The 17,699-nt window shown below is 38.8% G+C and overlaps 1 protein-coding gene across 1 annotated transcript in view; it reads left to right on the top strand.

The window, feature by feature from the left end:
- Positions 1-17,699, top strand: part of pth2ra (parathyroid hormone 2 receptor a) — a 63,747-nt gene that overhangs the window by 15,254 nt on the left and 30,794 nt on the right. The window contains exons 6-8 of the mRNA XM_032530066.1: positions 3,528-3,711; positions 6,372-6,525; positions 10,680-10,740. Of these exons, the coding sequence (XP_032385957.1) occupies positions 3,528-3,711; positions 6,372-6,525; positions 10,680-10,740 (399 nt within the window). The remainder of the gene's footprint in view (positions 1-3,527; positions 3,712-6,371; positions 6,526-10,679; positions 10,741-17,699) is intronic.

Genomic DNA, 17,699 nt, shown 5'->3' on the forward strand with positions numbered 1-17,699 from the left:
CTATATGTAGACATGTTGTTACGCAGTTTGTATTCACAAAAAACAGTACACTCTGTTATGTTATCAATTGTTATTGCTAACAATAGCTAACCTGTCTAGAGTGAACCCCACAATAAAAAATCTGACTTGTAAGTGAAACGCATTCAACTCTGGTGTGACGTCATTCTCAGCTCCGGCTTTCAAGGTAAATAGAACGCTCTATAGCTGATGGCAGCTATGCAGTTAGCATTTAGCATTACTTTAGCAAAAAGATAAAAAGCCTTCTGTCCATCAGGGAACTCTGTTAATCACAGAGTCGAGGCAGAGCAGCTGCAGGACATCAGAGGGAAAACCCTCATCTCCATAAATTATGATCCAGTTTCATCAAAATCAGAGGCAGATTCAATAAGAGTGAGAATGACAAAGAAGCCCCCTCCTTACTACTAGTAAGTGCAGCATCAAAATCAAAATGATTTGGAAGCTATTATATAAAGTAAACTTTTTACACAATATTGCTTACAGTGGGGCTTAAAAGTTTGGGCACCCCAGGTAAAAATGTGTATCAATGTGCATAAAGAAGCCAAGAAAAGATGGAAAAATCTCCAAAAGGCATCAAATGACAAATTAGACATTTGTATATGTCACAAAAAGTTAGATTTTATTTCCATCATTTACACTTTCAAAATAACAGACAACAAAGAAATGGCGTCTGCAAACGTTTGGGCACCTTGCAGAGTTTATAGCATGCACCGTCCCTTTTGGAAAGCTGAGACCTGACAGCGTCATGGATTGTTCTCAATCATCGTCTGGAAAGACCAGGTGATGTCAATGTTAAAGTTTTAAATTCCCAGACTCATCTGACCTCGCCCCAACAATCAGCACCATGGCTTCTTCTAAGCAGTTGTCTATAAAACTGAAACTGAAAATAGTTGATGCTCACAAAGCAGGAGAAGGCTATAACAAGATAGAAAAGCGTTTTCAGATGCCAATATCCTCTGTTCGGAATGTAATTAAGAAATGGCAGTCATCAGGAACAGTGGAAGTTAAAGCAAGATCTGGAAGACCAAGAAAAATATCAGACAGAACAGCTCAGGATTGTGAGAAGAGCAAGTTCAAACCCACAATTGACTGCACGATCCATCCAGAAAGACCTGGAGACACTGGAGTTGTGCTACACCATTCCACTATTAAGAGATACTCGTACAGATATGGTCTTCATGGAAGAGTCATCAGAAGAAAACTTCTTCTACGTCCTTACCACAAAAATCAGTGTTTGAAGTTTGCAAATGAACATTTAGACAAGCCTGATGCATTGTAGAAACAAGTTCTGTGGACCAATGAGGTTAAAATAGAACTTTTTGGCCAGAATGAGCAAAGGTACGTTTGGAGAAGAAAGGGCACAGAATTTAATGAAAAGAACCTCTGTCCAACTGTTAAGCATGGGGGGGGATCAATCATGCTTTGGGGTTGTATAGCAGCCAGTGGCACAGAGAACATTTCACGAGTAGAAGGAAAAATGGACTCGATAAACTGTCAGCAAATTTTGAACGCTAACTTGATGCCATCTGTGAAAAAGCTGAAGTTAAAGAGAGGATGGCTTCTACAAATAGATAATGATCCTGAACACAACTCAAAATCCACGGTGGATTACATCAAGAGGCGTAAACTGAAGGTTTTGCCATGGCCTTCACAATCTCCTGACCTCAACATAATTGAAAATCTATGGATAGAACTTAAAAGAGCAGTGCGTGACAAAGAAATCTCAAAGAACTGAAAGACTTTTGGAAGGAAGAATGGATGAAGATACCTGAAACAAGAATGGCCAGCCTCTTGGATGGCTACAAGAAACGTTTACAAGCTGTGGTACTTCCCGAAGGGGGCAGTACAAGGTATTGACTCTGCAGGGTGCCCAAACTTTTGCAGGCGCAATTTTTTTGTGCTCTGTTATTTTGAAAGTGTAAATGATGGAAATAAAATCTAAATTTTTGTGACATATAATACGAATTTGATGCCTTTTGGAGATTTTTCCATGTTTTCTTGGCTTTTTTAATGCATATTATTCCAAATTTTTACCTGGGTTAAATCCTTAATAATAATAATAATAATAGGCAACTCCCTTGTCTCATGACAGCCTGAAAAGCAGGTGTTTAGTGTATACCAACCCAATGTCCAGCTATTGAGACTAAAAAGTGGGATTTGAGATCAGGTCTTTTAAGGCAATATCAACCTTTGGGTCCACACCAGCATTGCCCATTGCTTTTAAATACCTATCTCCCACATAAAAGTTATCCATCATAGTGATCACTGTGTCACCGTTAATGAGTAGTGGGTATTCACTAAAAAGAAATCGTCTCTTGATTGGAATCCCAGCATTTCTATCGCAACAGAGAAGGTTAAAGGATTCATTTAAGAGAGATGTAAGTAGAAAGTTAGTTAGTCAACAACTACAGTAGTTTTGCTCAATGGACATGCAATGCTGGGGAAAAGCCTGACATCCGAGGGCACTATAGCTGCTTTCTTATTAAGCAAGGGCACCGTTGCTGCATCCAGGGCTTAAAGCGATGGTGTGTAGTTTCTGCCCCCCCATGAGGAATTCTAAGTAATGACAACAAAACTGTTGGCGCGTCCACATGATACAGCCTTTTGTGATAGCGCACACATGCACCCCTATCCCTCCTCCATGCATTTGCTAGTAGCCAAGGAGGACAAGGAGGATAACAAAAACCATGACGGACTCTTCAGAAGAGGAAAGTATCTTCACTTGAGCTTCTGCGTGGGAAAGTCACAATCTTCTGAACATAGCCTAACTAGAGACAGTTGTGTGGAGCTGATAGTCTGCAAAAGGCACATGTCAATAAAGATATGTTCTCTGTGCTTTATATTATGTCCCTCCTTTGTTCTCAAACAACACATGCATCATCTTCAGGCCAATCTGAGCTGAAATAAATTGGATTTATGTGCCATCTACAAACGTGTCTTAATTGTTTTTATCTCAGGCTACGTTTACACGTGGACGGCTATTGTCATAAACGGACATTTCAACCTCTCCGTTTTCAAAAATAACATTGTGTAAAGCTGTCAGTTTTCAAATTTTTTTTCAGTTACACGTACCCGTGTATATATGCCGTCAATGCCATCAAAAGCGTGCCGCTGTTTTAAGTTCATCATAAGATTTTCTTAACAGCATGAGCTAGACAATTGATTGAAACATAATCCTTTATTTAAATGAACTGTGCAGGTGTGTTCTCTTATCGAACGTTAAACAAAAATTGTATTTTCATCAGATATTTGAAACAAATCCAACATCAAAAAACCTAATGCATAGAAACAAAATCTCTTCAATAAATTACCTGAGCTAATGTAGTGACTTCTATAGTCAAACAAACGTTAAAAAAAAAACTAGATTATGCCGTAGGCTTTTTAAAAATTGCATCTCAATTCAGTTTTTGTTTCAACCGGATATAATATCTACACATTTATATTGATTTTAAACTATTTCACAATGCATCTTTTCATCTCTAACAGTGAACTATTTGTTGTCATGGCAGGCGTCTTCACTGCACTAGAAACTACATCCACATGCACCTGTTTCTGTCCTTCATGTTACGAGCAGTCAGCATCTTTGTGAAGGACAAAGTTGTCCATTCCAGTGCTGGATTGCAGGACTTTGATTCTGCCCTTTTGGACAACTTAAAGACAGTTAGCATGGCACCACTGGACACGTCTCAGTATGTAAGTACCAGTTCTGCTTGTTTGGATGTTTTGTCTTTACAGTACTAACAACTTTGGCTTATAGACCTGAATTAAGAATAAAGTGATAAATGCTTTGGGTGCTCTGACTACATAATATAATTAAATCACACTTAAGTTATTAAGTTATATTAAGTTAAATTACTGTAAGGTAATTTAATCCTTCATCTTTGTGTGGTTGTATGGGTACATTTTTATTTCCAGCCCGTCCCTTGGCTACTTAGTGGCATTATAATTAATAAGTACTGTGGTTGAGCAGGTCTCCTTACTTTATTATAATCTGGTGAATAAGTTTTACATTTCACCTTGTTCAGCAAAATGCTGGCAGTATCACAAATACATTTGCATACTTTGTACTATTATGCAATTTAAGCACTTCACTCTGGCAGAATTAAAGCTCACAAACATGTCTTAAAGGTGCCCTGGCACACGTATTTCATTACTTTGTAGTAATGTCTGAAGAGCTACCTTGGACTCTAACAATTTTTGTGGAAAAAATACCTTGGTTACCTTGTTTCAAGCCATTCTAGCGTGGTACAGAAAGCCTGCAGGAAGACTCAGCTTGATTTTTGCCAGTTCTCATTAATATTCAATGACCTTGATTCTGATTCTGATTTTGTAATTGGCCTGATTTCTCCGCATATTTCTTTTCAGTGGCTAGAGCTGACAGTGGAGGTAACAGTTCATTTATCAGATTCACAACATAACACAAACACATATGGACTTGACATAAAATGCAAATAAAACGGTTTTGTGTGGCTGGGCACCTTTAATATGAGTTTTAAAGTTCTACAGATCACATTTGGCGAGGCTGTGTAATGTTATTATAAAGACAATTTAGAAATTTGGAAATTGATCCAACTGATTTACTCATTTATTCTACTGCTTGTTGATAACCCATTTCAAATGCTGCATACTTTAATCTATGTGAGCTCGCAGACCCAGGCGGTGTCTGACAGGACCGGTTGGGGGTGTGATGAACAGTGGCAATAATAGTCACATAATAATAATATAATAATAGTAGAAATTCTAATGCATCAAATCCTTCAGTGGTTAAGGTTTACCTCTTAACGTTCAATTTTTGATAATTGTGTTTCTGAAATTACATGGTAGTATTGAAAAAAATAGCATTTTAAAGCCAGCGATCAACATAATAGACAAAATATCTCATTTTAAAATAACGAATAAAATTCAGTGCTGATCATCAACTTTCAAGGCCAAACATGTATCTGACCTTCAGTTTTACTGTGGCTCAAGCATCTTTTCTAAAATTCATTTTTGTTGAGCCAAATTGCCTCAAAATAATACTGGCTTTTCAACTGGCAATTTAATCCAAATGATGAAAGGAACAAGCCTCTGCCATCATGCACTGCTACATAAAGTTAAAATATAAGGCTGCCATGGGTGTGTAATTAAGTTTCTTCTGGCTTGACATCTGCAGGGCTGCATAAGGAGAGGGGAAAGACAACTCTGGCTGCTTTGTAGCAATAAACCTTTCATCATTAAAATTCTACAGTGAACAGTTTTTGACATAACGCCTCCACAATAAATCTTCTGTGATTCCGGAAATCTTCCTTTTCTCAAATGTTCTAAAATGTTGTCCTTTATTATTTCATAAAACAAATTTAATCAGTGACCCAGCTTCAGAGAGCTTTATGAGTTTGACCGAGCACGGTAATAGCACTAACATTCAGCTTTAGGGGCATCAGAATGTTGCTTCTGAATGAGTGATCGAGTGAATTCAAGAGATCTTTAATTGGCATCAAAGGTCAGGATTTCTTGTTTCATTTAGGTGATTTGAGTCTTAAATAGTAGTTAGGTTACCAGTAAATATGCAAACCTGAAAGGAGTTATTTTGATTTGCCCTGAACCATGTAGTTAAATCCTTGCCTTTTAAAGTCTTTTATAAAATAAAAAACTTCAAACAAGTGAAAGATTATACTTTGAAGTGCACAATTTTAAGAGACTGCTTAGTGAGCCATCGTCATACCCAAACACACATATATTATATATATATATATATATATATATATATATATATATATTTATACATACATACATACATACATATTGTATGTATTATGTTTTTTGTTTTTTTTACACACTGGTACCAGAAAGATACATATGGTTATCGGCCAATACACAAGTTCAGGTAGTGAAATCGGTATTGAGAAGAAAAAAATAGAATTGTAACATCTCTAGATATTGGTTGTGGATGACACATCAGAAGGAAATGCCGATACATTTGTTCATTTATTATTATGATTGCACAGCCAAATGTATAATTCATTTGGCAGCATATTATTAATTAGAGTGATCACAAACGATGATGGTCAGTTAGTAAAATGTGTGGACCAACTTAAAGCAGATGTGATGGCTTTTATTGACAGCTGTGTTCTTTTCCTTACCTTATTTATGTGCAAATTTATACAGCAAGGTGCTGCAAAATGTGATTAGATCAGCTACTCGCTTAGAGGCACCCGTGGTGTCTTAGAACAGTTTGTACTGTGATCACGACAATCACAGACAGACAGACAGACAGACAGACAGACAGACAGACAGACAGACAGACAGACAGACAGACACACACAATAAACAGGCACAAATAGGATTTGATAAAAGTGTTCATGTTTTGTCTTTAGATTGGCTGCAAGGTGACAGTGCTGCTTTTCATCTATTTTCTGGCCACCAACTACTACTGGATCCTGGTAGAAGGCCTGTACCTACACAGTCTCATCTTTATGGCCTTTCGATCAGACTCCAAATACCTCTGGGGCTTTACCCTCATCGGATGGGGTAAGCAGAGAAAAGGTTAAATTGTCATACAACACCTATGCCATGTTACAGCAGGACTCAAGCATCCATTCAAAACAATCCTCGAAATGTAACCAATCCTGAAAGCTTCAGCTAATACAGAGCTCAAACTTGCAATACAGTAACAATTGCCATATCAGTACTATGAATAAGTATGCAGACAATGCCATGGTAATATATACTCTATACAATACATCATCCTTTTCTGCACCAAACCCCATTTTAGAGAAAAAGTGTTACACAGCAGTTCTTTCTAGCCCTCATTTATAAATCCCATCTTATTAATAGTGTCTGCTCATGTTTGATGCAAATGTAGGATAAATGAAATGCTTTTTAAAGAAAGTGCTACACTTGCATTTTGGAACGAAATAAATTACCTGGGTATAATAATTTAATAACTCAAACATAACACGTCATTAATTAACAGTAAATTACAGTTTTGAAAGCAGGTGTGTAGTACTAAAAGAAATTCAAAAAGTAAATAAGATGGAGAAAAAAAATGGGAGTTTTGGAATAAACATTATATTCATTATGAAACAGAATTGCTGATACTACTTTGTGTGTATTTTTTTGAACAACAGGTATGTGACAATGTACAGACAAGTACTGCAGATGAAAGGTTTTTGTCTTTCTTTGAAGTGAAAAAAGGGCCCCGGCATCAGATTTTTGTCTCACCTGTGTCTGCTTTTTTGGTTATACTTTATGCACACCTTGTCAATATTTAAATGACTGTATAAGTATTACACTGTGCTGTATTTCCAAATCTGAAAATGCACTATGATTTGAATGGTTACTTTGCATTTCTGAATTTCCGATAACCTCTCTAAATGTAATGCTATTGCAAATTTAGCAAACTTGCAAAATTAAGTAAAGATTGTCAGATTAGTGCTGTGTTATTATTACCTATTGCCTGCTTTATTGAGAAGAATTCCATGTTAAGTCTACAGTAGAATAATTGGAAACAGGTATGATCATTTTAGATGAACACTGACAAAAGCAGTGTTCTGTTAAATAGACTCAAAGTCTGTGTTTTAATGGTTAGATAGATAGATATTTATTGATCCAAAAAAATAGGAAATTATGGTGTTACAGCAGCAAACATACGTCACACAGCACAGAATAGAAATGAAATACTAGGATACAATATACATGAAATAATAATAGGAATAAAAATATGAGAACAAATATTTGAATATATACAAGATGGGAAAACAAAATGTCCATCCATCCATCCATCTTCGACCGCTTATCCGGTATTGGGTCGCGGGGGAAGCAGCTCCAGTAGGGGACCCCAAACTTCCCTTTCCCGAGCCACATCAACCAGCTCCGACTGGGGGATCCCGAGGCGTTCCCAGGCCAGGTTGGAGATATAATCTCTCCACCTAGTCCTAGGTCTTCCCCGGGGCAAAAACAAAATGTGCAACTGCTTAAATAGTATGGTAGAATGTAAAGAAACCAATTGTGCAGGTTGCACTTAGTGCAGTATTGTGGTGTCACAGAGTTATCTAGCACCCAGTGATGACGTGTTAAAAAGTTTTATTGCCTTTTGGCAATAAAATATAGGTTCTTGCCCTGCCTACTCATTTTGTTTTTATGGATTATATGTTAATGACCAGTGGGGTTGAATTTACCTACAGGTGGAATACGAATACAGAGCTGATTCTGTGACTTGTCAGTAGGTCATTTAGTCATAATTTAGTATTATTAAATGGATTTACACACACACACACACACACACACACACACACACACACACACACACACACACACACACACACACACACACACACACACCACACACACACACACACCTTGTGAGCCATTGGCAGCATTGTGTGTCATGTCAACCATACAAGTGCATGTGCACAGCTACCAACAAAAAATCAGTCAATCCTTTTTAACCCGCTGATATCTTCTCACATCCATTAGAGAGGATGTCTTTCTAGTCAGGTCCAAAATCAGCTCTGCTCTCTCTAGCTACCTAAAAAACAAATTATTTTCACAGCACACAGTTTGTGCTAATATAGCTTGATAGAGTGATAGAGTGAATTTGTCTGGAGATAAAAGGGGAATCATTTTCTAGCTGGTGAAGACTTGTCTGATAGATTTCACTATAAGGTGCACACAACGATTAACAAACGCACCCCAAACAATGTTACAGTAATATGGACATGTAGAAAAGTTGTCCTTTTCAAACACTAGAATTGATTTGTTTCTGTTGACAGGGATGTCAGTAACCCAAAAGAAAACAATTCCATAACTGGGATGCCAAATCTAATTCTCTATCTGGTAAAATTAATGAAAATGCTTTTATCATCAGTAGCTTCTATCAGTTTCCCATTGACAAAGAATACAACCCCTTCATGTTCCTGTGCTGTGCTCAGTGTAATATTATTGTTATTATAGCTGTCCTGCACGTTCCTCTACTTACACTCCCATAAGGCTCTCAGCCGCTCTCTTTCTTAATTTTTTTCAGTTTTAGGTACAGATAAGATGCAGCATCCTTTTAATATCTGACAGGGTAACACTTATCATCCAGTTAAAGATCCACAGAATAACCATGGTCAGGACATCATAGAGGGAAGAGACATTTCTTCTAAAAGAGAGGTCAATCTGGCACAACCATTATTAAAATTCAATGCAATAACTTCTGTTTCAGATTGTAGATGTATTCATAATGCCACATAAGTCATTTCAAATGCATTATCTATCACATTCTCTGGTGAATGTACAATTGAGCAAGCCACCATAAAACAGTAAAAACTGCAGGACCCCTCTGTTGGTGAGACTTGGTTAGTCTTACCACAGTAGCATCAGAATGTGTGCACGGTTAGTCTTACTGCTGAAGATAAAAGAAACAAATTCTGTCACTTTTAATTTCTGCACTTTTTCTGAATTGTAAATCTGTTCAAGTCTCAATAGTTTTCGTAATGGGTCACACTCCATTTTCTTGGCTCTCACAGATAATTCTCCATGGTGCCTTTTTCCCTCCACAAGATTGTTTTAATCTTTGCTAGTGCAGTTCTATCTATAATACCATTTCAATGTGAATTACGTACATTGCACGATGGCACCATTTGTTTTGGCTTTTAGAAGTGCATAGTAGATTGTTTCAGGACCTGAGAAAAGCAAATCTAGTCTTAATTCGTTAATTGATCCTTAGAAAACAGATTTGTTCCTAAATTGATACATTACGACAGTCCCCAATCTATAGTGTTTTACTAAATTGACAAATTGATAGTACAAAAGCAGAGGGAAAGCAGAATCAATAGCGACCCACTAAACTTAAAGAAACTATTGACGCAATTTTAAGATTTTTTAGGAAGTAGTTAGTCTACTTTATAAGGGTTCTGAAAGTTTAGACATGTTTTTGTATGGAATATGTGAATACTGTCCAAATTCTATTATAGTTTGTGTGTGTACAGTAAAGTGCAACATACAGTTGCCATGTCATGTAGTAATGTGTCATTTTTACACCAGAAGAACACATCAGATATGGATTAATGTGCTGTTCTGGAGCATAAAAGACAGGAAATCGCTGCTTTTCTTAAAGTTTGACACATCAACACTGGTGGATGGGACCGAGGTTCGTCATGAAGCGTTATAGAGCGATAACAAGGGGCTGGTTATTGACCAAAATACCCAGTATCGCATGTATTGAAAGCTCTCCAGTTAATTGATACCTCCTTTCAATCTTTTTTTGTACCCAGATCTAGAATGTAATAACTATTTGTATGGTTCCCCCCCCCCCCCCCCCCCCCCCCCCCACAGCCAATTGACACAAGCATTTTTCAATTTGATACAACTTGCAATTGGCCCACTACTGCAGCAGCTACAACCCATACAGTTTGGTGTGTTGAAGTCAAGTACAGTGCATTTGACAGAGTTGGCTATTCAGCATTCAAATATTCAATTGGGATCTGTATTCCTTTAAGAGTACTGGTGTTGGTACTGTGTCGTAATATTTTAGATGTTATCCTTCCTTAGCCATGCCACAATATGCCTCCAGTGGGCGGGATTACATAGAAAACAATGGGTGTGATCGAGGTGAGGGTTTGTGTGCAACTGTCTCTAGTTTGTGTTTTGACATCATCTGGACAGCACAGCTTATTGTTTGTTTTTGGTGTTAATTTCAGGTGTTCCAGCGATTTTTGTGGTGCTGTGGGCAATTGTCAGGGCAACACTAGCAGATGCAAGGTAAGAGAGCAAGTCATACTGTCAAAATGTCTTTAACACCTCCAAAATTGGAAGATAAAAGCTTGAATATAAAAAGATGCACAAAGAGACGGTATAATTGTCGCTTAATTGTGGTGACGTATTACAGTTCAATGAAGTTAGGATCAAAACACAGAGCCAGGCAAGCAGGGCCTGTTGCACAAAAGTAGAATAAAGATATCCAGGATAAATGAAAAAGCGCAGCTTGACTTAGTGTGATCTGCTCATCGCGGCTTAATCGGTTGCACGTTTGCCGAGCCAGGATGAACAGGTGGAGCTATGTAAAGCCAGGTGTAGATAGCCAGGATAAGTGCACGTTCACGGCTTTCTCAAATAGACCACGGTATCGATCACAGATTTACTGATGCAGAATTGAGAAGACGCATGCGCCATATGTTTCACCCAATGAGCAGCAGCTTCTAATGGAAAGTAACGAGGAGGGGAAGAATATAATATGCAAAAACGGAAATACGGCTCTAACGGAGAGAAAAAACCCAACATAGCGGACCCGACTGAATGTGTATGGATGTAAAAATATCTACTTAGCCTATAGTCACTCCACATTTTTACAGAGTTGTAGGCTACACTGTTTTAATTGCTTTAAATATGCTAGTTTAGTGTTTCTGTTTTTATGTGATGAATGTGCTGGTTTTACTGTAAAGTGTCTTTGACTAGCCTACCATGTAAAGCACTATATAAATAAAATGTATAATTATTTAGCCTTTGCCTTAAAAGTGAGCAGAGGGAATAATAGTGTTTCTCGGGAAATGGACCCTAATGACTAGGCTTAATTTCAAACCCTTATTCACAATGTGAGAACATGTTTTACAACGATATGTACAAATCTCTATAAGCTAGGCTATATCTAATTCTTTGTACAATTAATGTTCACACAGAACAATCAGAAAGGGACAACAACTAGAAAAAGTAGTAAGTGACTTCAATAGGCTACATGCTGTGAGCATTTGTGAAACAATATTCTTGGTTTATTCTTCTGACAAGTGACCGCACCAAAATAAAAAGATTAAGAAGCATTGTGGTGTTCCCAGTGTGATGAATGATAACTACACTACATACGTAGGCCTACCGTATATAGGCCACATTATTGGTCAAAGGGTGTGAGACTAATTGAGAAGGTTATGAAACCAATGTAAGCTATAATAAAAAACATTAGGCCTACATTTTAAGGAGTAACACACCTGTCCTTTATTAGAGAAGGATATGCAACAAAAAATCATGAATGTATTGGTCTCTGACAATTCTGCCATTAATATTATTGCCATCTGGGAATATCGCTACATTAATATCGTCGCACTTAATCTCTGGAGCTCGTCTGTAACCTGAAGCTGAGACCACGGACGCTGCGCTGCTCATCTCTACTTTTACGGAGAGTGTGGACACTGACGCGACTCTCAGGTCTGCCGGCAGGCAGCAGCCACCGGGCACCAGGCACCGGGCAGCAGCGCACGCTCGAAACAGTAGGCTACCGTCCCACCAGGAAAAGTCCCACTCCGCATCTGGGTGCCAGTGCAACCATTTCTAACATCTAAACAACTGTAGTAGGGTTTAAATCAAACTGACAGTAGGCTAATGCATGTTAATAAAAATAAAGCAGAACACATGCAGAAGACAACGGAATAACTGTTAAACACGTTTATTTTGGATCAGACAGCAGCTGGTTTGACACATGAGACTCCAGGATTAATCTTAGCCTGGCTGTTAGCCTGCTCTGGACCAGGCTAGCCGCAAAGAATAAATCTCCATGGTAACTTGGCTGGGTTTGATTCAATCTGGTTTTGTGCAACCGAGTCAAAGCTAAATTCATGGGTAATGAGATAACGAGAGGCAGCTGACAAAAGGGCTGGGATACAGGTAATAATAATAATAATACATTTTATTTAACAGCGCTTTTCTGAACACTCAAAGTCACTTTACAGACAATAAAAGTGTAAGGAGTTTTAACAAAACAAATAAAACAAATAAAACAAACAAAAAAACAAAAAAACAAAAACAAAACAGGAACAGTGTATTTACAGATAAGCAAGTTGGAACAGATGGGTTTTTAGTCGAGTTTTGAACAGGGGGAGAGAGTTGATATTGCGGAGGTCGGGTGGGAGTGAGTTCCAGAGCTGGGGAGCAGAGTGGCTGAAGGCTCTGTTCCCCACGGTGACAAGTCGGGCTGGGGGGACAGTGAGGTGGATGGAGGAGGAAGATCTGAGGGAGCGGGAGGGGAAGGCAATGTGTAGGAGTTCTGATAGATAAGGAGGAGCAAGGTTATGGACGGCTTTGAAAGTATGGAGAAGGAAAGGTGAAAGACATCAGGTAATCACAGGGGTGGGAAAACACAGGATGTAAATATCAAATCAAAATAAAACAGGAAACAGGAAACAGAACATACAGACACTCACACGGGAACACAAGACAAAAACTACAACAGAAGACCGGGGCCCTGTTGCACGAAACTAGGATAAGGGATTAAGCCGGGATATTCAAGTAATCCTGGATGAATTTAGCTTGGACTCGGTTGCACGAAACCAGATTGAATTAAGCCTAGCCAAGTAACCATGGAGATTTATTCTTTGCGGCTAGCCTGGTCCAGAGCAGACTATCAGCCAGGCTAAGATTAATCCTGGGGTCTCATGTGTCAAATCAGCTGCTGTCTGATCCGAAATAAACGTGTTTAACAGTTATTCCGTAGTCTTTTGCATGTGTTCTGCTTTATTTTTATTAACATCCATTAGCCTACTGTCACTATTGTTGTCGTGAGTTTGATTTAAACCCTACAGCTGTTTAGATGTTAGAAATGGTTGCACTGGCACCCTGATGTGGAGTGGGACTTTTCCCGGTGGGACGGTAGTGTGTCGAGGCCGCCTGGCGTGCGGCCGCTGCCCGGTGGCCGCTGCCCGGTGGCCGCTGCCCGGTGGCCGCTGCCGGCAGACCTGTGCGTCCCGTCAGTGTCCACTCTCTCTGTAAAAGTAGAGATGAGCAGCGCAGCGTCCGTGGTCTCAGCTTCAGGTTTCTACAGGACGCGCTCCGGAGATTAAGTGTGACGATATTAATGTAGCGATATTCCCAGATGATAATAATGGCAGACTGGTCAGAGACCAATACATTCATGATTTCATTTTCATGTTGCTTATCCTTCTCTAATAAAGAATTAGAGATAGTTTATAGAGATTTGTGCGTGGTTGTAAAACATGTTCTCACGTTGTGAATAAGGGTTTGAAATTAAGCCTAAAGTCCTTAGGGTCCCTTTCCCGAGAAACATTGATTCCCTCTGCTCACTTTCAAGGCAAAGGCTATATTTTTACACCCCACACATTCAGTCGGGTCCACTATGTTGGGCTTTTTCTCTCCGTTTGACAACAGCCGTATTTCCCTCTCTGCATATTATATTATTCCCTCCTCGTTACTTTCCATATTATATTCTTCCCCTCCTCGTTACTTTCAATTAGAAGCTGCTGCTCATTGGGTGAAACATGTGGCGCATGCGTCTTCTTTATCTCTGCATCAGTAAATCTGTGATTGATAACGTGGTCTATTTGAGAAAGCCGTGAATGTGCACTTATCCCAGCTATCTACACCTGGCTTGACGTAGCTTCACCTGTTCATCCCGGCTCGGCAAACGTGGAACTGATTAAGCCGCGATGAGCAGGTCACACTAAGTCAAGCTGCGCTTTTTCATTTATCCTGGATATCTTTATTCTACTTTCGTGCAACAGGCCCCTGGGAGAAAACACGGAGAAACACAGAAAACAACAAATGCAGAAAAAAAAGCAGGAACAAAACTGAAACCATAACAGATATGTGTGCTATGGCATCTTCTGTCTGTACTTATTCATATGAGAATCATCAGTAACACTTTAAAATACAGCCTGCAACTTGTAGGGTAATAACCCGACTCTCTTGGTAAATCCTGTTAGGATTTCCCTTAATTGGAACTTAAGGTCCTAGACAAAACATACACACAATTTAGTATATACACATACTTTTGGTGATTAAAGTGTATTTTACAAACACAAAAGGTAAAACTAGGTGCAGCCCAGGATGCCTACAGGACAATCTACAGATTAATAGCTGCGTTGAGTGCTGTATCTCATAAATGCAGGTGTAATGGTATTTGGTGCCACGCATGAACTCCTTCTGCCTCTCATTAACCGCTGTTAACATTCACTTTTTGGTGCACTCCAAGCTATTGACCTGATTTGACTCTCTACACAGGTAACACTGGAGTTGCAAAAGGGCTGTTGAATTCATATAAAAAATTCCAACATGCAATTTAAGCTCCTTTCTTGTCTGGTCCGATTTTAACATTGCCAAAGCAAGGTGTACATACCAATAGGTAAAGATGTACAAGCGTAAGTGTGAAGTGGTGTATAAAGTGTAAACTCTGCCGTGTAACATTGCAAAACTATTGCGTTATTTAAGTATTTATTTATTTTTCAACAAATAATACAAACAACTTACAAATTATAACAAAACGAAAAACAAAAAGGCAGTTGAAACTAACTCAAGGGACAACACCCCTCAGTACCACTCTATTGTTTGTGATTATATCAACTACAATGTGTTTCAACACATGCTTAATGTATCAAGCCCTTAATATGGGGAAAGAACTAGTCCCATACTAAATGGAACTCTCCTTTAACATTGTTTTTCCTGGCAATAAAATATTCATAGGATGCAGTCCCTGTTATCAGTTAAGTTCAATCTGTGAGCCCCGGCGTGTACGTGCTCTTCCACTTCCTCAATATCAGCCTTGCTGCAGTGATGAGGCCTGCGGTTATTAGCGCATAATGTCCTTTGTTGACTCCTTGTGGTAAAAGTGTGCCAGGAGAAAGAACAGTGGAGATTCCGGTAACCTTTGTCTCAACCCATCTCCCAGTTTCCTTAATACTTCTTTCCAGATAGGTAATACCACAGGATATTCCTAAAAGGCATGCATAAATGTACCATTTTCTCCCTTACACTTCCACCACCTTTTGTCTTCTACTAAGCCCATTCTGAAAAGCTTTATAGGAGCATAGAAATATCTATGTATAATTTTGTAATGAGTACATTTGCTTCTAACATCCCTAGTGACCCAGCCAACCTTGGAAATGTTACGTTACGTCATTTCTCCTTACCTATTTCACATTCCAAATCTCTTTCCCATATTAATCTAAGATTGTCAGTGCTCACACTTAGTAATTCCATTATATTTTTGTAAAATGTTGAAGCACTATGCATTTTACTTGGCAAATCAAAAAGGTTTTGCAACATATTAGATTCCTCTATATATTCTGTTTAGTGGGAACACACGTTGCACACTGCTCCTTAGTTGTAAATATTTCCAAAATTCCCCCCTTCCCTCCAAAAGAAATTGATCCACAAGCTGCTGATATGACTTAAAAACTGCATCCTTATACAGATCATCTATCACACATATACCGTTCCTCTGTGGTGCTATCACCATCTTAATAGTATTAATTTTTCCCCGCAGGGGGAGATTAACTATCTTCCATCTCTCCAGATTATTTTTCATCTCTTGAAGTAATGGCATTAAATTAATTTCTATTACAGCAGACAGATCAGAAGTTAACTTCAATCCTAGGCATTCCATTCCCACTGGGATCCATCTAAATTGAAAGTTAGAGGTCTTTGACTGAGATCAAGACCTAGATCTAGGCCTCACTTACGATTTTTGCCAATTAATTTCTTATCCACATATTTGAAAAAAGGTTTCAATCTTGCTTTCATTGCTTTCCAACAGGTGGCATCGGACTGCCACCGACAGCCCCCCTTGATGAAACACAGGGCCGTCTTTGTTTATCATTCCAAGTAAACGAACTTATACCTCCCCACTTAGAACGTGTACATTTACCTATCTACTGTTCCCCACAGGTCAGTATTAACACATTCTCTCCTACCATGATACTGGTCTTTCATGTTTCAACACGTCCTTAAGTCTCGAAAACAGACCCGGTAGCCTGTATCCGTCATTGGGCAGCCTGCCAACAGCCTCTTTTTTCCAGAAATGCCAGTGCTTTGCGTTGATGTGTGTCCAAACTTTTGGCCTGTACTGTAGTTTCTTCTTCTTGTTCGTTGTTGTCCTGTATGTCCACCATGTTGTTAGCGTTACTTTGCAGCATTCTACGAGGCTGTTGACTTTCCCCGGTTGCCATCTAAAACTTATCTTTGTTACACCGTGTACACAAGTTCTCAATCACACTTTTATCACTTTAGAGTAATTACGAGGTTTGGGTTATTCTGCTGGGAGCTGCGTTCTAGGCGGCCATGTTCTGCAGCGTGCTCACGTGACTCCCATTGCAACATTATAAATCAAATATTAAAAATAGGAAATGCATAAATGAAAATGGGTATAGTTTAATATAATACATATAGGCCTATATACAGATAAGTAAAGAAAACTTAAAATAAAAAAATATGAATATAAAAAAGTGAGTGTGTAAACTGAGACATTTTCAAGGTATTTTAAGGTATTTGCATTTTGTGTAGTTGTGTACAGTGGTGTAAATGTGCAGAGATCAGCATTGTGCAAATGGCCAGTGCAGCAATAGACAATGAGTGTAGTCTTTATGCTGGTTTTATTCCATTGGATGTCCTTGTCACAGCAGCGCACAAATCTTACTGCTGTGTTAGCACATTACTGGATTTCACCCTATGTAAGTTTATTGTCATTAGTCATGCTTTCAAAATCTTTCCGGGTGTTTGTAATGTTTGTGCAGTAGGAGCACAGTCTGTTCTCATCAGGAAGCCAGGTCTGCCTACGCCAGCCTTTCTTGACGGCGAGGCTGTGCTCACTGAGTCTGTACATAGTCAAGGATTTTCCTTGGCTTTGGATCAGTCACGGTGCTCTGGTATTCTGCCACTGTCTATTCTCTTATTAGGGCCAAACCTGTTTGTAATTTGCTCAGTTTTTTTTCTTGCGCCTCAATAAA

Source organism: Etheostoma spectabile, chromosome 11 (genome assembly GCF_008692095.1).
Source record: "Etheostoma spectabile isolate EspeVRDwgs_2016 chromosome 11, UIUC_Espe_1.0, whole genome shotgun sequence".
In the NCBI taxonomy this organism is placed as follows: Eukaryota; Metazoa; Chordata; class Actinopteri; order Perciformes; family Percidae; genus Etheostoma; species Etheostoma spectabile.